Source organism: Xiphophorus hellerii, chromosome 19 (assembly GCF_003331165.1).
Source record: "Xiphophorus hellerii strain 12219 chromosome 19, Xiphophorus_hellerii-4.1, whole genome shotgun sequence".
Taxonomy (NCBI): domain Eukaryota; kingdom Metazoa; phylum Chordata; class Actinopteri; order Cyprinodontiformes; family Poeciliidae; genus Xiphophorus; species Xiphophorus hellerii.
The window spans coordinates 14544502-14567450 of NC_045690.1; the positions used below are offsets into that span (position 1 = coordinate 14544502).

The following is a 22949-nucleotide window of genomic DNA, read 5'->3' on the forward strand; positions in this document are numbered from 1 at the left end:
ACCAGGTGCTCAACTCCCTTACAGTGGGTAGTGGATAGTTATACACTTTTACAGGCAACATTCCTGCAATTAACCCTATAAAGACTGTTTGTCAGTGTGGGAAGTGTGGGAAGTGTGAGCCCACAGCACAAGCATTGGTGGCTGCTGCAAACACCTTTGGCACATTAAAGTTAAAGGTGTGAAACGCTTAGAGGTATGGACACCAGGGGGATGAGCTGGTAAATACAAGTGGCTGGAAGCGATGACACGCCTATAAGCATGGTCAGCCTATAATGTTACGTACTGCAGACAGACCACCATGACTGACAGAGTCACAGTTTAGGCTGCTGCACTTAAATATACAAACTCCCCAATGAAAGAAAATAAATACAACATACTTTGTCAGTAGCGTGGGAGCATTATCACCTGAAATATATGCTTTCTGACGCGCATAGGGGCACTGAAGTGGACCACATTTGCATCCCATGAAAACCAGGGAGTGACAGTTTGAGAGGGGAAAATATACAAAGTGAGGAAATCACATTACACACATTTGGTCCAAGAAACACTGTGCTAAAATATCTGCATGATAATATTGTAGTTTATTTTAGTGAGCTGAGGTTTGACGGGTTAAATAATCAAGCAGATATCTCAAGTTTTCCTACATATGTGCTGGGATTTATTGAGAAACCACAACGAGAGGGGTAGAGTGGAGAATAAACCCTTAAAGTCTTCAGAAATATTATATTCAAACCTAAGAACTATAATTATGATCAACAGTGTTTATCATTAACAGAAGCCATGACATGAAAACATATCTGAGCAAATACTTCAAGATATTTTTGGATTTGTGGAGCACTTGGCAAGAATGTAGTAATATTAAAAGTACATTATGTGTGTGCAAAGAAGTGTATTATTTAAACAAATATTTTTGCAATAATAATAAACCAAAGTTCTGCAAGGAAGACTTCCCTGATAAAAGTGAGGAAAACAGCAAATTACCCAATTACTGGAATTAGTCAGTAATTCCTATACTTTCTAAATTGTCTATAATTTTCCTAAATTCTTGTGTCAGGAATGAAAGAAGAAAGAAATGGAATGAATTAGATATTTCCAGTTTGGTAGAGAGTGCTGCCACAGTTCAAAAAATGACACAGATAAAAAATATTTCAATCTCTTGTTCTTGTGGAACAATTGAGCTTGATGAGTGTATGAGTAATTCTATGTAACAGAACCTAAGCTTAGAAGTGTAACGGGACATTCAACTTGACATGTCCATCTCCATGAGAATAAAAGCAGACAAGGGTTTAGTTATTTTTTGTGGAAACAGAATCATTTTCTGTTTGTTGTCCAAATACAGTAAAACTTTCACACACTGCAAACTTTGTTGGCTTGTACGACACTCTAAGTGTAGAATAATCCAATCCATGTTTGACTTGTCTATAAACAGTGTTTCCTTTATTTTGCTCCTTTAATCCTGAAGTTGTTCTAAAGCCAAAATAAAGGCTTTTGAATTACATTAACACTTTTAATAATCTATGCTCAGTGTAGAATAATACAGGGTAGGCTTAATCAGTCCAGGTGTTTCAGATTTTGAACTAGCGATGATCAAATGCAGTCAAGACAGAAAAAATACACATCATAATGATTCAAACTAGTAACCATTAGCAGGTCACAGAGTTCAAAGCACTTACAAAAAAATGGGGGATTCTTCTATGCTTTTGTAAGCAAGAGCTAGTAACAAATCTTGCTTAGTTGATTCTGTCAACACAACAGAGCAATTTTCTTTCTTACATCATCCATGGAATCAAGTTTGAACCAAACACTTTTAAAACTAATCTCAGTTGCACAGATCAAAGGTCAGCAACCTTAACAATCCAGAGAGCCAATTTTACTCTTAGACCACCTAAAAAAATTGTCAAGAGCCGTTAACTTTATATGGTTCTGAAAAATGATAGCTTATCGATCAACTTTATGTTTCATCGTAAAACCATTGTCAGAAAAAGAAAGTCAGAAACTAGAGATTACTGCAGCTGGATCACAATGTCAAAGGATACTGATCTCATCGTCACGTTGTTTAAGCATTTCATTCAGTTTAGTCAGTTCTGCTGCTGAACTGGAATTGCTGATTTGGGAGTACTCTCTACTTCCTGTTGGTAACAGTTGTTGATCACTGCGTCCAGTTTTGGCACCTTTTTTGTCCAAAATCATTGACTGTAAAAAAAAAAAAGAAAACAGAAAAAGAAAGATTACCCAGGTGTAATAAATGCAGTTTTCGAACAGTCCATCTGCTCAAGAAACTAAATATTGTTAGTAATGTGGCAGTGGGTTCTCAAAAATTTTCAAACACCTAAATATGCTTTCTTTTGAAATTATAGTGTATTGAAAAAGTATTGCTATATTTTTAAATATTGGATGTGGAAATACCTCAAACTCCAGAAGGAGACACTAGTGAAGTATACATTTCATGTACTGTATGTCATATACAGAAGCAGGTTGCTTTCATGTGACAGGACAGCTTTGCGCAATAAAGAAGATCCTAACTGTATTACTGACTTTATTAAATCATAGCTGCATCTGGAAACAAAAAAGACAGGTTACAAATATTGAAATAAGAGCATGTATTTGTTTGATCTTAAGCCTTTTTGGTTATTTATCAGGTTGTCTGAGTGTGAATGTGTGCTTGTGTAAAATAGGTAAGTGTGCTAATTTGTTACCGGAAAGTGTGAGGTTAAAATGCAGAGAAAGGTAGAAACTGTTAGCGCTCAGCACCATATATTCCCAAATGAATTTCAAACATATGCATATGCTTTGACATAAATCATTTGTATAAATCACATATTGTAGCTCTGGTAGGATGTTTAGGGATTTTTTCCCCACTGTAAAGTGAACTTCCACCAAACTCTGAAGTCTTGTAGACTCAACCAGATTTTCTTCTAGAATTGATAAAATCTTCTTTTGAACCCTCTCTGTACTAGCTGACTTTGTCAAGCATTCTCAAAAGGATGATGCTGCCACCACCAGGTGCCAGTTTCCTTTCCTATTTGCCTCATATGAGTTAGTAGAGTATTTTCTCGACTAAAAACTCATCTGTTTAGGATTGTATTTGAAACGTAATCAATTACAAATTTATTGATGGAACCTGACTTAATGTTGTGTTTTGATTGTTGATTCTATGTTGCATTGTGTTTCTGTGTTTGATATGATGTAAAGCACTTTGAAATGCCTTGCTGCTGAAATGTGCTATACAAATAAAATTTGATTTGATTTGATTTTTTGATTTTCTTCCAGATATTTGCTGGGAGCAGTCCATGCATGATTGAACTCACTAGGTTTTTCAACAAGATTTGTGGAGTGCAAGAGACTGGGAAGTTCAGAATTTTAATAGGAAAAAAAAGCCCTTTTTCTTCCACTTTATGTTGTACTTTATGTTCAGTTGTATAAAATCCCAATAAACTATACTAAAGCTTGCGGCTTTAAAGTGACAAAATGTGAAATGTCTTTTGGGGAATGAATACTTTTGCAAGGCTCATTAAACCTCATGAAGCTCAGCTGGATTATCAAATTTATGGAACTATAGCTCACTGTGATTGTCAACACAAACAATCATGAAAAAGAAAACAAACTGCACATCAGAGCTCACCCTGAAACAAGGACAAGTTGAGAATTGGAATCCTACGTCAAATCAAAATCAAATCAAATTTTATTTGTATAGCACATTTCAGCAGCAAGGCATTTCAAAGTGCTTTACATCATTACAAACACAGAAACACAAAGTCACCAAGGGGGGGGTTCTTGCTTTTGCATCCATAAAAGGTTTACCGGTTACACTCCTACTGTGTTATCAGGACCAAAGAAGAAGGAAATGGAATTTAAACCAGACACATTTAACAGGTTTGCTGGAACCGAACTGAGGTGTTACTTGCAGGAACGTAAACTGAACAGGAGATAGAGTTTGTGCATCATAACAAGCTGTAGGGAATATAAACAGACATCTACTGCATCTGGTGGATGCTTCAGCTCCAACCAAACCAGAGTGAGCATTGCAGAGGTTTTTTTTCTTGGCCACCAGGAGCAGCAGTAGAAGCAGCAGCAAGAACACACTTTCTGTTTGTAAAACAGTGTGCAAAAAAATAAAAAAAAACCCTGACATTTGCACTCAATCATTTTGTCCAGACACTATAACAAAGAAAATAGGTTCATGAAACATATCAATTTTACTGTTTGGTGTAAAAACCATCATGGATAATGCATATCACTTTACACACCAGAATTCATGACATGTATTTTCTTCTAAATAACTGATAATTTACTTGTTTTTGAACTTGAGTTTATATTTACTGATTTATTTCTTAGATGACTTCAAATAACAATTCACCAACAAAACTATGCAACACTGTAATACTTGTGAAAAAAGTAAAAGAAAATGAAACTTTAGTTATTTTTAACACTGTTTCATAGATCCATATTTGGATAATAGTAAGACAAGATGATCAGATCCATTGTGTTTTTTTATGTAACTGTAAGAGTTCTGTTAAGAGCAATAACTTTCTAATAGAAATATGAAAAGTTAAACGAATGAACTAGCTGAAATTGTCATAGGATGTGAATCATGTGCGACAGTGCCAAGACAGAAAACTAAAAAAAGGAGGGAACATTTCACGGACAAAAATACCAGAAGCAAGAGGCAGGTTATACAAAACACATTTCTGCAGTCACTTCACAGAGGCAGCGCTGACTATTTTACCTTCATCAGGAAGAAACAGTGCTGTATCTTTCTCATGTCAGGTCCCAGGGAGAGAGTCACATCTGGATCTTTATCATTCAGAAAGGCTTTGACTAACTCATCCAACCTAAAAAGCCAAGACACAAAAATAAACACAGACTTACTTTTAGCAATGCCAAAAATTCATGTTATAATCTTCCATCACATTCCCTTTACAGGCACCCAAATGGTTAATGGCTTCATCCGAGCAGTTTAAAATGTGGGTCTCGTCAAACAAAACTATTTACATCAACGTGAGTTTCAGCTCCACTGGAGCGACCTGTTGATAAACTACCGCTAAATGATAGTCCAAACACTGCATCCCGATGAAGCCACTGGAAAAGACCAGAAAGCATCCATCCAGACGGATCAAATGCAGGGATGACAATGTGCGGTTCTTGATTTTCTGTTACATGTCCAGCTTAGAAAGAGGCCAAGTTTATATGATGGAGGGCTTTACACAAACATGCTGGTCCCTTCAAGAGTTTATGATTTTGGTTTCCTGAAAATCCCTTGATGCCATGCACAATTATTTTAAAGAACAACAAATAAAAAAATATTCCTAATATAATTAAGTTTTACATTACAAACAATTTAAGTGTGTAAATTATTTAAGTGATTAACAATGTGGACATTTGGTTGCACTGGGTTTTACTTATGGGCTGCTTACAAATGCAAGCCCATAAGATTTATCTGCAAAACTTTGAAGAATCATGTATCCTTTTCCTTTCACTTCACAAATATGCACTAGGTCTATCAAAAATGTAAATTAACTTCAATCTAATCTCCTCTATTTTGTAGAAGAGGCTGGCCACAGATATTAGAGCCACAATAACAAGAACGACATTCAAAAAACAATTTTTAATTATGATAAACAATCATATCTCCTCTGCAGTTATACAATTTTTTTATTCATTTATTTTTTTTTATTCCTAACATTGTGGCACTTTTGGCTCTCATCAATTTGCCCTCAATTAATATGTCGACCAATGCAGGTCATAACATAAAAATGCAACAGAAACAAATAATTCATCATTGCTGCTAAATGTGGCTACAACAGTCATTACATGTTGCCACTGTGAAGTGAATCCCTAATGGGTATAAATAGGAGATATGTCACCCAATTAAAGATGAAATCAAAAATAGCTACAGGAAACACTTCCATACTGAAGGGGAAATTTTCCAAATCTTTAATGAAACCTGTGGTCTCGCCCAAATATGTTTAAGTTGATGAAATCTAAATTAAGTCCTGATGAATATCCGTCAGTAAAAGTAATAGCCACCTATTAGGAACATTATAAATTCTTATAAATCCTATGTTTGGCTGTTCAGGTATTTGCAATTCCCAAATTTTGAAATAGAAAATTCCAGACATTTAGGAATAAGATGTCCTGATTGTTTAGTGGAACACCTGAGGCCTTTTCATATCTAAATAAAAGTAAACTAAAAATGCAGAGTTAATGTTTGGACATTCAGTTTTTATGATATTAACCAGAATAGGTAATTTCATGTTTTTTGTTTCACAGACAAGATGTATAGTTTATGGTTTGCTTTATTTTAATGCTTGTTTTGTTGTATTTTTGGTGCTTTTTGGAAAAGAAAAACAACAATGACATTTTTGAAAATCAGAGAAGGTATACTTTTGTATCTCCTCTGCAGTTAGCTGCTCCTGTCTCTGCTCTCCTGTCACCATTGCCAGCTCTTCATTCAGGAACTGGATCTCTCTTCTCAAACGGGCAATAAGCTGAAAGATGCAAAAGGTACAGTGGGAGGTCATAAATGACACAATAAGAGAGGAATACCTAAGTCCACAAATGAAGAGTTTCTGTCCTGTATATTTAGCCTTTTATTATAATCCAAAGAATACAACATAGAGTTCATGGTCCTTTATGCAGTGTCAACAGAAGTCACAGCATTAGTGGGAGGCTTCACATCAGATGTTCTCAGGGCAAAAAGTAACACAACACAGCCAGAGAAATGCTAGACTTTTCTAGCTCTGTTTGAATATTTTGGTCACACTGCAAATACAATTCTAATTCCGTTTTTAGTATTATTTTTATGTGATAGAAAAAGTAATGCATAAATAAAAAGTGGAAGGAAAAGTTTTGAGTTTTTTATACATGAAAAAAATCTAGGCTTGCAGCTATCAGCTAGGATGCTAGCTGGACTACTTCAAAATTCCAATAATTTTTCAAGTCAGAAGAAACATTTTGGTTAATGTCAGTCCTCTTTTACCATCAACCGTTCTCTTCCTGTGGACAGTTGGTATCTTTAACACAAGATACCAACTGTGTACCACTAACTCGGCAGTGTTCCTCACACAAAAATTCTAATTAGGCTAGTTTCAGTAATAGTTAATACAAGGTCAAAGGTCAGACTAAGTGATCTAACAGAAACTAAACAGTGGTCATTTTAAACCTAAAATTACCACTAAAACTAGCAAAATGCCCAGTTGCTGTTGATTCAGGATGCTACAGAACGAAAACACAGCTATGGTGCGGTTTTTGAGTGGGTGCCACTTCGCTCAACGATGATTATGCCCCTAATCCACCCCATATCGTATGTTTCAACACTGAATATCATGGCTTGACCGTTCCTTCACCAGAGCCGCTCCCTGGCTCTTTTTGTTAGAACCACTGCTCTGATGGTAATTCTCCCAGCTGCATCCTTAAAAATCTGACCGCCGGCTGTTGGTCAGCGGGATGGTGCAGTCTATTTCAGAGCAAAAAATCCCACACGGGCACCACAGTACCATGGCAGACTTACATATTCTAAGGCTAAAAAATTACTTAAGCCATAAAAATGATGAGGTAGTTTTGGGGTTTTCTTGTACAAACTCATGTTAGGGCACCAATGCAGCACACTGTAATGATGATATCAGAAGATGTACAGAGCCTTGCAAAAGTAGGCTCTAGATCTTTTTCACATTTTGTCTTGTCAAAAAAAACTGTCACTGTGTGGCAAGCATTTTCTTCAATCCTCTTTAGCCTAGGTCTGGAACATGTAAAATAATGTATTCTAAATGCACAAAGGCCTTTGGAAAAAAAATTTACAGTTCAAAGTGTGCAAGAAATCTTGGGTTCAAGATGGACTAAACCTTTTTAGTCCAGTGTAAGCAATTACTTTCATAGGTCAAGTAATTGGTACATAAAGTCGCCTTAGCCCAGGCATTGAATATCTCTGTCAGGCCTGTTCAATTATTGGTATGCAAATTGAAGTAGTAAGGCACAATTCACCAAGACAAAATTATTCAGCCGAACTGTCAAAAAAAAGTCAAATACATGCCACACGTTTTGAGTTTAGAAAGAGTGTATGCTTTTTTTTTATATATTCTTTAAATTTATGCCGCACCTTGTGTTGAACATTAGCATAAAATCTAAAAAATAAAAACTTGTGGTTCATAAAATCTAAAAAAGATGTGGAAAAGTGAAAAGAGTGTTGTTACAGTTGCTAGGTACTGTAAAAGTGCAGTTTCGAAACAGCTCTGCCATCACCTAAATTCTAACTATCTGGTTACCCAATTAAACGTAAAACATTAACACAGTGCTTACTTTAGATTATACCTCCTCCTCGTGTACATGCAAACCACCCACAATAAACTGTAAGCATTGCAGTATAACCACAGGTTTCACTTTAAATGCATGTATACAGCATCCCACTCCCAAAAATGTTGCTATTACAGGGGCCTCTTTTTATGAGGGGAAAGGAGGCACAATTTCCCACTACCATCTACACGTGGACAAGTTTTATCCTCCCCAAAAATAAGTAAACAAGGGCTGCACTCATTGCATCTAACAGCAGAAACACTTGACTGAACTTTCTCCAAACACGAGGAGATGTTGCACCCACTTTCTGAAACTCTCGTGTCGGTTAGTGAGAGGAAGTTTCTGTTTGAGTCACAGGTATCTACTAATTGGCATCATCTTTGTCTAAGGTACACAAAAGAAATGCAACAATAAGTTGTGGAGGCATCTTAGAAGAGCTAATGACTGCAGAAAATCTCCACTGGCAAACATAAACCAGCTTTTGGTCTACAACTGACCTTTGTGCCTTTAGAGAAAATAACACCCTAATATGGTCAGGTCACTGAAGCAGACTTCATTATAAGCACAGGTCACTTTCAACACCTCATTCTTTCCCATTTCCATGAAAGACTTGCTAAATATTTTGTCTGGTCTGGCCGGTTTCCTGCTGTTCAGAAATCCATTTAGTATCCTGGCTGCAGCATAGGACTACTTAGGCAATGTGGCAAATATAATAGTGTTGTGAAAATTGCAGCTTTCAAATCAGTTACCACAATGAGCAAGTCCAACAGGGAGCTGTCAATCTAATGGGGTAAAGTGACATCCCGAAACCTCAATAAATGACATTTTTATAATTTATAAATTACACTCCAGGCTTTGCTTTATTCCAACTCACACTTTTTCATGTAGAGATGGTAAGCAGGCAGCAACAGGGGAGAAAATGCAAAAGACAAGATAAAACCTATAAACAGAGGAAGGAGGTTGACTTTGCCTGAAGCTGTAACTCTGTTAGATCCAAATGGGAACAGCCAGACGCTGTCACAATTACTGGGGCCAGCCGCAGACTCTTATAAAAATACCTCTCAAGAGTTTGCAAGTGGACAGTCAAATCTTAGCAGCAGGATTACAGTAGCAGTTGGTTCTGAGGAAGATCTGGATGGAAGCATAGGACATGGACACAGCTGTGAAGACCCATAACTCATCCCCTCAGCAAGACATTTCAACACTATGTTGACTTTCAGCTACACTCCCGTACCGTAATGTTTATGATACATGTTCACAAGGTAAAGACTGTAAATTATACTCAGCATGTCAAAAACTGTTTTGTACAAAACGGGATCTTTGTTTCAATTTTTTTCATATTTCACATTTAAATTAAAGATCTACAACTTTGCAATCACAGGAGTCATTTTTGTGAACAGTCCAGCTACAGTTACTCAATTATAGCTGCAAATGTTGTACATTTTTGATACAACATAGGAAATTTGTTGCTATCTTTTGGGAAAAAAATATTCTAGTTTTGGATGAAGAAAGTTAAGAAAAACATCACACCTTTACAACCCTTTAAAACCCAGCTGTTTTTATCATCTCAAGAAATATTACTGGTACTTAGTATTGTTCTATTGTTGGAATTTAATGAAAATATTTAAAAATTATTGCAACTATTAACAAAAGGTAGTATTTCTATGTCTCACTACATTACCTGGTTCTTTATTATTACCAGCCAAAGTTACTATTGTGAAAGCTTGAAAAAGCAACTTGTTGCTCCATAGCCGCCTGTTGCAGAACCCAGTTTTTTACATCTGCAAACTCAAAGTTCCTAACTTCATAAGGCTTTGCTTAACAGAAAATACAAAATCTGAGTATGAATTTTAGATCATCCCACAATACTTAGGTGTTACATATGAGATATTCCACAGGTAAAGAGGGCAGGTGAATTGATAGATCATTTCTATGTGTATCTTATTTAAAAACGAGCATAATTTGGGTTGGTATAACGATTTTTTAAATATATTGTGTTGTTTATCATGTTGGCAGAAGGACAGGAAGACCTTTCATGCTCTACTTTGTTTTTTCTCATATTTAGTCAGAACTAGAAAAGACCAAAATCAAGTTAATTATTTTTCAAAGCCTTCAAGAGGGAGTAAAGAAACCTGGTAAAGTTAAATACAAAGGGCTTAAGGATGCAAAGTTATAGGTATATAAAATTAAATAAATGAACAATTGCAAAAAAAAGTTAAAACTGTGACATTGTCATTGAACTTTAAAGGGGCTGGTTAAAGTCCCTTAAATCCAGATTATGATCTTTTCCATAAAACTTGGAAGATAAATATATGCACATTTTCCTACTGAAATGTTTCCTCTAAAAAATGTGATGTATTTGTATAAAATATGCTAAACAACAATTTGTTAAAAGTAAACAAGATAGACAGAAAATACAAACAGGACATGCCAGCTGTCTAAATACCATAAGATAGATAGATATTCATGTTGTCTAAGATGTGAAAATTCCTGCAGTGAGAGTGACTAACACTGGAAATATAATTTCATTCCAAAATCAAACAACATTTAGGTTTTGTAGCAGAGTCAATGTCAAAGTTTTGACGACCCACTTTAGAATGGTCAAGATTGTGTAGTTCGTGGGCTAGCTAAAGTGTTGTTTTAAACAAAGCGCAACATGATTCTGACAGTCTCACCAGTGTAGGATCCAATTCTTCGTTCAATATGGCCACGTTCTTGATGAGCGCCACGCGCTGAGCAAAGCGGCAAGTAGAGATTGACTCCTGGTAAAAAACAATTTTAAAAATCAGTCGCTGTTTCCCTGGGGGACAATAAGGAAGAAAATAAAAACACTCATGTAATAATTTGATAATAATCACTTTTTCAAAATAAGCTCAGCCTTCCATGGTGAACTGCCTGGCATAAAATCTTGATGTAGATATTCTTTTGCACACATCTCTTACCTAAGTTTGATTGTTTTGGGGGTTTTTTTCTTTAAAAAAGAGCCTTGTAAAGCATAGGCTATGTTAGGTGTTAAAAACAAAAAATACTCGCAATGTGCTGTTGAATTTTTTTTCTACATATACCAAACGTTTTTTAAATACCTGTGATGAACTTAAAGATTTGGTGTGACTGGAGGCACATGAGCATTCTGACATTTCAAAATAAACTTGGACATCAGAAAATACATTGATTTCTTATTTTTCTTTCTATTTCTTTTTATCCCTTAGCATTTTTTTATTTTCTAATGGTTTAACAGAATATGGTATCCAAACAGGGTTATGAATGCCGAAACTTACATCTAGATTCCGTTTGTCGACTGCCATGGTGGCGATCATGGTGGTCATGCAGTTGCCCCCAAGGCTGTCCCTCAGCACTGATGTTAACATGGAGTTTCTGTATGGAATATGGGAACGATTCTTCTCTGACAATGCTATTATCACCTGAGGACAAGAACCAGAAAATGAACCACTTCTATGATACACAGGAGTGTTTACAATCAGTCAATCAGAGAAGGGTTAGACAATCTGAAAACAGAAATGGTTCTTGCTTTCCCTTTCAAATGCTTCTTTGCAGAAACACACATCAATTATTTCAGTTTGCAACACAATCCAACAACATAATGTGGTTGAACAATTATAAATATGTAGATGATTTCCAAAATGAGCACCAGATGGAATAAGTGGTTGAGTGAGAGGAATAGTGTTATCAGGACATTTTGACATTATGATGCAATGTTTTAGGTCATATTTTGCCCCTTTTTATTCTGTAAATACAACTTAAGACCTTTTTTCATAATTTATCGTTGTTGCTCTTTATCACTAACAAACTATTTTCTGAAGAGATGAAAAAATGGTTAAAAATCAGGAGGATCTTTAAATAAAGATGAGTATACCTGCTCTAGATAGTGGAGTGACAGGTTGATGTACTTGGCCTCAGTGAGTAGCTGCCCATCCAGGCCTGTCTTACTGACTCGATCTGACCCGGCCAGGTCCACCAAGTGCAGTTTGGACCGGCGCAGGGTAGCTGAGCCAGGTTCACGCCTGCACAGATGTATGGTGAAAACACAGTGCGAACGAGTGGAGGCCTGGTTCATAGGGGTCTGAGAAAGACAAGAACCAAGAACAAAAAGATACATTAGAAGGCATTTAGGTTAGTTTTGATAGATCTTGTTTGTCCCTCTTAGCCGATAGGAAAGCCTCAAACATGTGGACCAACACAACGTACACAGATAATGGTGGCTTATGGATGGTCTTAGGAGAGAGACAGAAATAGAGTATGACTCACTTTCTACATGAAAACATCTTTAACCAAAAGAGGATGGGTGACTCCTGAGACCCACGCTAAGAAGAAAAACAGATGGAATCTACACTACATTGTATTTTCTTATCCTGAGCCACTCCAACAACTCAAATGGAAAAGCACATGCCTCTAGATTTATGTTATTATGATGTTGTGATTAAGAAAGACCTTGCAGAAGAATTTTTTTTTCTTTCTCTGTTAAAAATAATCTGATAAATTCACACATGACATCTCAGGTCCCCTAATTTGGAAAAAATGTTTCTCTTAGCCTTAAGTAGTTGACATAAATGTGCCAACACCTGCTTGTTAGGGTCACAGCAGGTCATGACAGACATTTCTCTATCTTAACCTGCAGATGTCCTCCCTTTCCTCAGACCAAATTCCCTTCACTCTGCACTTGTCCAGAGGGTATCCCTAGAGAAATGTGAGACAGCCTTTGGAGTTTAGAAAAGGATCCTTTTTTGTGTTTAAAAGGCATGACTGTACTGTAAGGTCATGAACAGGGACAGAGAGAAATTCTCAGGAAAGAATTTTAGTTTGTGTACCACTAGAGCTCTGTGGATTACCATGATTTGAGCCGTAAAGAAAAACCCTGTTAAATAGCACTAAAAGGCCATGTTGACTTCCATCTAAATCCATGTAAAAATGTGTTTTAAAACGAAAGATAAATATATGCCTATATGAAGATACCTATTAACATTCACATTGCACTGTGTTCAACGATCCAAACTAATTGGGAAACCTGTGCCCCCTTTTGCCTGTGGTGGAGCTGCACCAAGAACTACTGAAGGAAACAACCCTAAACCTCTGAAGAAGACCACAAAATGTAAACAAAAAGAGAGTAGCGTCAGATTTTAGCGCTTGTAGGATTTCTCCACTGATATACTGTATATTATTGGTTTGGACATCGCCTATTAACCGTTGCAGCTAGTGGTGTGCTCCTGTGCATCAATACATTGAGTCATGAACACAAAGCCATACTGTTCCAATGTTGGATGAGCAGGAAGCTGTCACAAAAATAGCAGTATTAGCAATATTTCTTACCCAATTTCTATAAAATATGGTTTAAGTCAAAGCAGAGAAAATTGCTGTTGTTTTGATATGTAAAATATGTATTCTCCTTAGATATAAATCTATAAACAGTTTGGTTTCTGTCAGTTCTGTCAAGATGAAAGAGAGAACTAAACTAATTTCTCTTTTATATTGGCCAATAATTGAATTTTACATAATTGCAACAGTTAAAATTAGTTTATTAAAGTTGAACTATCTATAGCTCCTGTACTTTGTGAAATATTTCATCCTATTTTGATTATTTTATTACATACAGAGGAAGTTAGTCCAGTTTTTGTCATTTATTCACGTTTTTTAAATTACAGCAATATTATTTTTTCCCTCTGCTGGGCGTCACAGCATAATCTACACTTTAATGTAGATTATGTTAAAGTTGTAGGTCTGAATTGTTCACCATATTTTGAAAGTAATACAAATAATTTAAAAAATATATAATCTACATTTTATTAAACACAGAAACAAAAAAAAAATATTCTGGTATTTTTAGCAAGGGTTAGAAGAGTGAATAGCATATGATCTTTAAATGTGTAACCAAGCTAAATTAAGTAGATAAAATGTTATGTGTTTTTGCATTCGACAGTTAATAGTCTCACATCTACCAGCTGTTTCCTGCAGATAACTCACCATTTGTTCCAATCTCTAACTGTTTTGTTCTTTTCACCAAGATAATGGTGGTTAATAACAAGACACTATCAATGGGATTGCATTGTCCATAATGGATGAGAGTGTGCACTATAATAGTCTAATTTTCATATTACTGCAGATGATAGGGTTCTAGCATAAGGAGGCTATGCAAGTGTAGCAGATCATAAAACCTAAGATGATGCCGAAGGTGTCATACAACTATAATTTTACAAGCTATAAACTACAAACATAAATGCACCCTGCATTGCAGTCATACTGCTCTGTTTGCACCACCGGCTGTTCTGACCACACACAGTGCTGAAAGGGAACATCACAAAAGGACATTCTGGTGACTAAAAGTGAAACGCATAAAAAGGTTACACAAGTATGCAGTTCTGATTTAGACAAGCTGCAATGTACCCATTCCTACAGGTTCAACAGAAGTTAGAGTTCACTGCAGGGAGAAAACCAGCTTTGAACACATTTGGACAACAAAGTGAGTCAGAAAAGACCAGATGGGAGAAAAAAAATCCCCAAAAACATTGACAGAAGGGTGAGGAGTTTAAAACGTGTTTTTTTAAGTCCAATAAAATTCTCAAACTGAGTGAGCTAATGGTCCTCTGAGTTTTGCATGAATGGATGTGTCATCTTTTATCCACATGGATGGGATCATGAGAAGAAAGAAGGCATTGCTGTTAACTTTATGGAAACTCATTGTGGAGAACAAACTTCTTGGGGGATTCTGCCAGAGATAAATGAACAATATTAAGGGTTCTTTGTTTGATTCACTCTGGGGGACTTCTAGAGATGGAATTCCAGAGAGGACAAGCAAGTAAATGTCTCTATGTGGGTGGATGATTGTGGGGTCTCCCCAAAGCAAAGCTCATTTCCATTTTTTAAGCTGTTTCCAATAAAATACCCCTTCTAGTTTTACAGAATTGAACCCAGAAGGGTGTCATCTGGGTGGAACGGAACAAATGGATTACATTAAGTACAACACGTGCCCCTCAGTTTACATTTCCCCTTAATAAAGAACTAAAGTTCTATCATATTTCTGAGCAGTGCTTTTGTTTCATGGAAGAATCCCAACCACATCTAAAATTGACGTCAATGTCAACCAGTTTGTGACTGAAACCTTATCATCTGGGTCACTTTTACTGTCATTTATTTATCAGCAAACCAGTGACAAGAGTAAACAAGGTGAAATCGGCTTTTTTCCTCCAAAACCTCATGAATGTCATGTTGAAAAACTAAGGCTGAGCCACCACACATCTTGTCATCAGTGAGGGGAGCTTGGGCGAGTGAAGAAAAGGCACCACATAATAAACATAAATTACAGAGAGAAAACTGGGTTTTACTGGGCAAAGGAACTGATAAAAAGGCCCTCTGTGGACTAAAATTATGTTTTAGAAGGGTACTAAGGTAGTTTTTAGTATGTATATTGCATTTTAGAAACAACAACAATGACTCCTTATGCCACTTACCCTGGAAGTGGCCAGTGTAATTTTTGCTTACGGTTTACAGTCTTGACTAGGATCACTGCATAAATTGTGTGTGCGGGTGTGCGTGCGAGTGTGTGTGTATCTATGTCTCCCTTTTTCTTACTTCAGCAATCATACGATTGGTGTCACCCAGGAAGAGCAGATTGAGAGCCTCCTCTACGTTACCAGACTGCTGCATAGACAAATTCTTGAGATGGATGTTCTGTTCTGTATCTTCCATAATCATCACTTTCCTGCCAAAAAAATAGCAAAATGTTTTTTTTTAAAGACTTTTAAAAGACAATTATAGATTACAGCATGCAACATTAAAATCTGAAGTCATAAATAAAATGTTGTAATGTGAAAAAGCTGGTGATGATTTCTTAGCAGAGACAGGGAAAATGGCCAAAGTTAGTGAGATGGATGGAGGTAAATGTCCTAGTCAAAGATCACACCCAAATCCAAACGACAATCTGTTTTTAAAGATATTTTAGAAAAAGAAATGGGCAAAAATTGAATTCACTCTACTCAAAAGCTTTGCAGCTGAATCTACAACAAACATTTTGGAAATCACATGTGAATTTTATGCCATTTTAAAATTATGCTCTACTTTGTTTTTGACTACCACATAAAATCCTAATATTACATTGAAGTTTCTATGTGAAAAAATTACAGTTCAGGAAGTATGAATACTATTGAAAGGCATTGTATATAATGACAAAAATCTTTATTCTTCATTTTTGGGAGAAAAGTAGGATTCATTCCAAGATTTTTGTAAACCTGGCATATTAAATAAAAATGTCAGAGCTGCACACATTTATTGAAAGACTTCACACTTCAAAATTTAACACAGAAGTAAAAGCACAACGTTAAATGTGCCAGTTATGTCATCCATTTACCTCCCATGGCCTTGGCGTCACTCAGCACTGAATCCAAACAGTCTGCGCTGCAGACTTGTCTCACATGTGATTTATCTATCTGGGTGTTCATAACTTGATAACAGACAGGGCCAGATCTTAAAAACAAACAGGTGATTGTTTCTCGCCCACATCACGCGATTTGAAACACAGATGGGACTAAATTACTCCCGTGATCCTACCACATAATTTCCATCCAGCCACCGGTGATGTGAGAGTGCAACTACTTGACTGACTTGTCAAACAGGAGGAATGATTGGAGAACACATGCAGATAATTATGTTAACATGTGTAGGTAATTCAAGTGGTCTGATAAAACAATACTAATCTTATTGTCATTCAAAGCTGCGTCCTGGCAGATTAATTTTCCGCAACGACCAAGCCAACCTTAGATATAATTTGATTATTGGGCTTCTGCGAAAAAATGATGGAATGAATGAGGGTAATTTGCCGACTTTTAAGAATCCAGATGATGGAAAGATGAGTGCATAATGAAAACAGATGGAAAGTCAAATGTAAAGCAATATCAAATAGTGCAAGAAATTTCAGAAAGAAAGGAGACCATTCATTATTGGGAGTGAAGGAAAGATGGAGACAGACGTAAAATGGAGCAAATGTCACTGCCACTGCCTCTTCATGATTCAGCAAGTATGGCCACAACATGGTTCACAACGGGCACTGGTTATTTCCAGAAGACTGTGATTTGTGGGTACCTAAAACTTTGACTTCTAGTCCAGAAGTGACTTAAAATGAAGTGGTACATGAAAAATACATACTACCACACTGAAACTCATGTGTCAGTTAATGTAAAATCTAAAAGTCTGACTCATATGGCTTATTTTTTCTCTAAGAATGTATATTTACAGAGGCAAACAAAAAATGTTTGAGAGAAAAACTGACGGTAGGTCCTCCAGTCGCGACGCCTCACATCGGGAATCCAGAAGGTCATATCCCACCTCGTTGTAAATCTCCAGGTAGGAGATGTGCATGGTGTACATCACACTGCTCTCCTGTGAAGCAAAATTATATAAATTGAGACAGGATAGGAGTACAAGCCATCAGATTTTATTACTATTTATTTATTAGTGGATTGTAATCTATGTTACATCTAGCAAGAAAAAAAAAGTATTCATACATACATCAATCAATACTTTCATCAAACTTACATTCTGCTAGAACTCATAGGGTACTTTCCTTAACTTCCAAAAAGTAACATTTAGGTTCAAAGTAGGCCTGTCACGATAGCAAATTTTGCTGAGCGATTAATTGTCTCAAAAAATTATTGCGATAAACGATAATATTGTCTGAAGACCTTTTTACACTGATTTAATGGAAATGACATAATAATGCATGTGATTTCCTGCCAAAGATAGATACACTTTATTTTCAAAAGAATATTTAACACTGGAGCTGATAAACTAAATAAACAAAACAACCAAAAACAAAATGGATTCTCAGTCTCCATTAACAAAAAATGTACTTGATAAAAACTAAACAACATAAAGCCAAAGTGGAAATAAATACTGCATTCAACCCAAAGAGTGCAGATTATGAAGTCTGTATACTATGTTGCCCTTCAGTAATAATTAGATTTAAATAGAGAAGACGGGCACATCGACTACCTGATGCAATAGTTCACACTACATGATTTTTTGCTCCTATTTTTCCCCATACAACAATCTTAGACCTTTGGTCTTCCTAAGATTGTGTGGTGTGTTACGGTAGATCCTCGTTGCCGCTCCGATCTAAATCAGGGGTTTTCCCCGACTGGGAGCGTTAACGCAGCCTGTTGAAAGTGACAGGTAGCCAATCAGAAAGCGCGGATTCTCCTCCGCACTTTCTGAGGGGAAATTACGTCGGGGAATCCCAAACAGCTGACACGACGCAACCCGAAGTCCAGCCGACGTGGAAACAACATTAATGTTTATTCAACATGCAAAGAATATAGAAATGACAAGGGGAGGAGTTGGAGCGAAATTGCTACCGCAGTTGATAAACCCGGTAACTTTTCAGCTGTTCTTCGTTAACGTGACGTAAATAGGTTATAATGATTTTCATTCAGTCAGGACTTTACGCTGACACTAGCCACATGCATTGCAGGTAGATTGTTGTAAAGCATTGATTAATACCTGGTTTTAAAATTAGTTCACTGGACTTGTAGCCATTATTTTGTGCCCATTGTTGGACACCACACGGCAGGACCGAACCCGATCGAACCGTTATACCTAGGATTTCTGTCGGCTAATGTGTGATCTGTCAGGTTTTGAAAATGGGCCGACAATCGGCCGACAGCTCTAAGATCGTGTAGGGTGCGCTGGGCTTTACACTAAGGAAATGAGGAAGGGAGGAGTCAGTGGAGAGCACCGGAGTTGAGCCTTTTTTCATTCTGTGTCATCAACAGAAAGAGAAAAAGGTCGGGAGAGACGATAATGCCGATAATTGAAATGACGTCGATAGTTTTAATTTATCGTACGATTAATCGATTTATCGTTTATCGCGACAGGCCTAGTTCAAAGTAACCTGTAATTTCTGTGAAAGTTCCAGAAAGTAACCTGTAAGTTCCAAAAGGTAAGTTCCAGGAAGTTGCATATCAGTTCCAGAAAATTCCATGAAAATTTCAGAAAGATATCATAAAGCATTCTATGAAACAAATTACAGAAAGTAGCCTCTAAAATATAGAAAGCAACATATGTTCTGGAAAGCAGTGTGTACATTTCAAAAATCAACTTGCAAGAACCAGAGATTATTCTGTATGTTCCAAAATGAACCATATCAGTTCTAGAAAGTACCCTAAAAATTCCAATGCGTTTCTTGCAAGTTAATTACACCAACCTGCAAGTTTGAAAAAGCCACCTGTGTACTTTTTCTGGAAACTACACTTCAAGTTTAGTTTGAATTACTTATAAGTTCACTGTAAAATATACCTTCAAGTTCTGCAAAAGTATAGCCAAAATAATAACAGGAACGGCACAGGTTTTATCATATACTGCTAACACAACAACCAATTAAGCTATATTTGTTTTATAAGACAATAACTTTACTGTCTATAGACATGGAAATTTGGTTTACATAATCTGTGAGACACCTTTCAGAAAAACAACACATATCACACAACATTATAAACATTCATCATAACAATAATCTATCCATGCATCTTTACAAATTATTTAGGGAATCTGTACAAGAAAGTTAGAGGTGCCTGCTCTGACCTGGTTGAAGCGTTCGTACAGGTAGGACAGAATGCGAGGTATAATACCACGATCTGCATAGTGCTCAGCTCCTCCAGTGATGGTGAAAGTTTTCCCACTTCCCGTCTGACCATAAGCAAATATGGTGCCATTGTAGCCAGCCAGTACACTGCACAGAACAGATCATGAGCAACAAGAAGGCCTCAAAGCAATATTTTTCTGCAGATATATTACATTCACAGTTTGAATATGAGCAAATGTACAAAACTGTTGGAGAACAAATTTTTCAAATAAAAAGTCGTGCTTAAATGAATACTTCTGAGGTTTTATTGATCACTAAATCATCTGACCCTAAATACATGAATACATCTTCAAGTATGCAAGTTATATTTCATTAATCTAACACAAAAAACTTTCAAAGACAAGAAAAATCCAACTAGTAAGATTTACTTGAGCTGAACTATAGAATCGGCTGCTATAGAATCCCTTCTTTTATCTCAATAATTTTCAGAAGAGTTTGCTCACTAGCAAGTTAGTCCCTATAAGCAATCTCTGTTTTAATTTCTGAAACTATTATAAAGCCAATAAGGGTCTTTGTGAATAAAACCTGACACATAAAATCCACATTAAAGCATGCCAGTGAATTCAGAGCTGCAATGGCGGCAGACATCTGATGGTGAGGGTGGAATGCTTTGGAGCATGACTGACAGCAGGAGCCCAAACCCTCACGACTAGGCTGGATCTGCTGTATTTGGGTTTGGCATGGAGCTGATCTTCTACATACACGTGCACAGAATGATTGAAACCAGTTTTTCTCTTAAATGATGAAACTATTGTGAGATGTGAGATTAAAAGTGGTCAAAACTGCAGTTATTATATAAATATATATATATATATATATATATATATATATATATATATATATATATATATATATACAGTATATGTACAGTATATGTACATCTTACATGAAACATAAGCAGCAGGAAAACAGGCAGCTATAATAGAGCATCTGTCCACTCAAATAAATGATACCCCACTAGAGCTAGACTGACTTGGATGGCCATTGGGCATCAGTACAATCGAGTCTGAGTCATGGTGGTGATTGGCAGCGGAGAGAAAAGACGCAAGCTCAGTGTTTAGCTTAATGTCAGTACTAATGATGCGGGCTGGGCCGTGCCACTGAGGTTTGGGCGTTTCCCAGCTCTTGATCCTGTTTACACCTCAGCTTTCCTGGCTACTGAACAGAAATGTCTGAACTTCAGCTGCAGGTCTCACTGCCTTGTGAAATGTGATCACACAATACAGACAGTTGGTCTGTGCTGTCAGCCCAATATCATCAAACTGGCTCCTCTTCACCAACAACTGAGGCTGTATTTTTTTAAACTACTTCATGAGACATGAACAGAGTGGTTTATGTTACACCACAGCAAGACAGAAGTGAAGCATATTTGTGGAGAGGAAAGAAAATATATGGCTTTCCTAATTTCCTACAAATTAAAATAATTAAAACAGTATTCAGTCCTCTTAACCTTTTAATACCCCAAAATAAAATCCAGTTGACTTAAGAAATAACTTACTACAGAGACAATTAAGCACAAAATCATTTCTCCTGTGAAGGACTAAGAGGTTTGTTAGGGAACATTAGAAGAAAAAATAGCATGATGACAACCAAGGAACAAAGCAAACAGATTAGAGATAAAGAAGTTTAAAGGGAGTTATGTAGAGCTGCGTAATATATCTAACCAAAATATCTATGTGTGCAAAATACCAACCCCAAATGATCAGATACATATGATAGGTACTGCTTAGATGAATCCCACAGATGGGCTACAATAATATATTACTTCAGGTGCAATGCCTTGCATTTCTTCTTTTGAATTTTACATTTAAATACTGTCCATTATACTTACTTCTGATATAGACTCATATGGAAGAAACTAACCTTTCATGTAATTTGTCAGATAAGACCCAAATACGTGTGTAGCTCAAGCCAAGGGCAAAGTGCAGCAGAAAACTAAAACAACACATGACCATGAGCACAACACCCACACCAAACAAGATGGTGTCAAAAGTGTCATCCTGTGTAGATGCTTTTTTTCAACAGGGACAATGAGCTGGTTTGAGTTGAATATGGATGGAGGTAAATACAGGGCAACCCTAGAACAAAAAAAAAAAAAAACTGTTGACATTCAACTTTTCAGTCTCTAGACAAGCAAGGCTCATGACAAGCAGATGGCTTAACACTAAAATCATGAATAACCGTGGAAACTTCACACTGGACTTCCAAGCATCATGGATTCTGTCCCTCTCTACTCTTCCTCCAGACTCTGAGATCTTAATTTAGAAATAAAATGCAAGCTTTACTTTTCTGTAAACAGGCCTTTGGACCACTGAGCAACAGTCCACTTCTTGTTATCCTTAGCCCAGATAAGATGCTTGTAGCCTATGTGTGGGATTCATACTGGCACTAGATGGACTGATTTAACTATTATGAAACTCCCCAAAATCCTTTATGAATTTTGCTTGATGATCCTCTCGAGGTCAGCGGTTAGTCCAATTGCTAACCGCAATTTCTACCACACTTTTTCCTTTCTCTCAACTTTCTATGAATATTCTAGGACACATCATTCTCTGAACAACCAGCTTCTTTGGCCATGGCATTTTCAGAGTTTGTATAAGGTGGATCTCTCTTGAGGATACAAGGAGCTAACGATAGACTAAGATATGTCTGATTAGGGAAACAGGCTGGTCATGCCTCGACTGAGTGATTAGACTACAGACAGAAGGCTCATTTCAAAGACTTGAACATGACAAGTTTTTAATTAATGTGGAAAGATGCTGCCTGCTGGTGACTACGGATTTTTATTCTGATGTATACCAGCTGCCACACCAAAATGAGAAGCATTAAAACTGCTAGCTTTGGATGGAAATATTATACCTTAAAGGTCAGACACATCAGACTAATTAGTCAACCATTGTTTATATGTCTCCAAATAGCTGAGAAAATCCAAAGTACTTGTGGGATTCCACAAATAGGTCCCAGTGTAATAATGACGGTTGGGTGGAATGTGGAGAAGATGGTGGAGCAAATCTGA

The 22949-nt window shown here is 36.7% G+C and overlaps 1 protein-coding gene across 1 annotated transcript in view; it reads right to left on the reverse strand.

Annotated features, from left to right (window-relative positions):
- Positions 1–22949, reverse strand: part of kif6 (kinesin family member 6) — a 95150-nt gene that overhangs the window by 66406 nt on the left and 5795 nt on the right. Inside the window, exons 4-12 of the mRNA XM_032548172.1 lie at positions 19873–20020; positions 17564–17673; positions 15871–16000; positions 12164–12370; positions 11568–11711; positions 10965–11051; positions 6385–6488; positions 4727–4832; positions 2037–2193 (exon numbers count right to left, since the gene is read on the reverse strand). Of these exons, the coding sequence (XP_032404063.1) occupies positions 2037–2193; positions 4727–4832; positions 6385–6488; positions 10965–11051; positions 11568–11711; positions 12164–12370; positions 15871–16000; positions 17564–17673; positions 19873–20020 (1193 nt within the window). The remainder of the gene's footprint in view (positions 1–2036; positions 2194–4726; positions 4833–6384; positions 6489–10964; positions 11052–11567; positions 11712–12163; positions 12371–15870; positions 16001–17563; positions 17674–19872; positions 20021–22949) is intronic.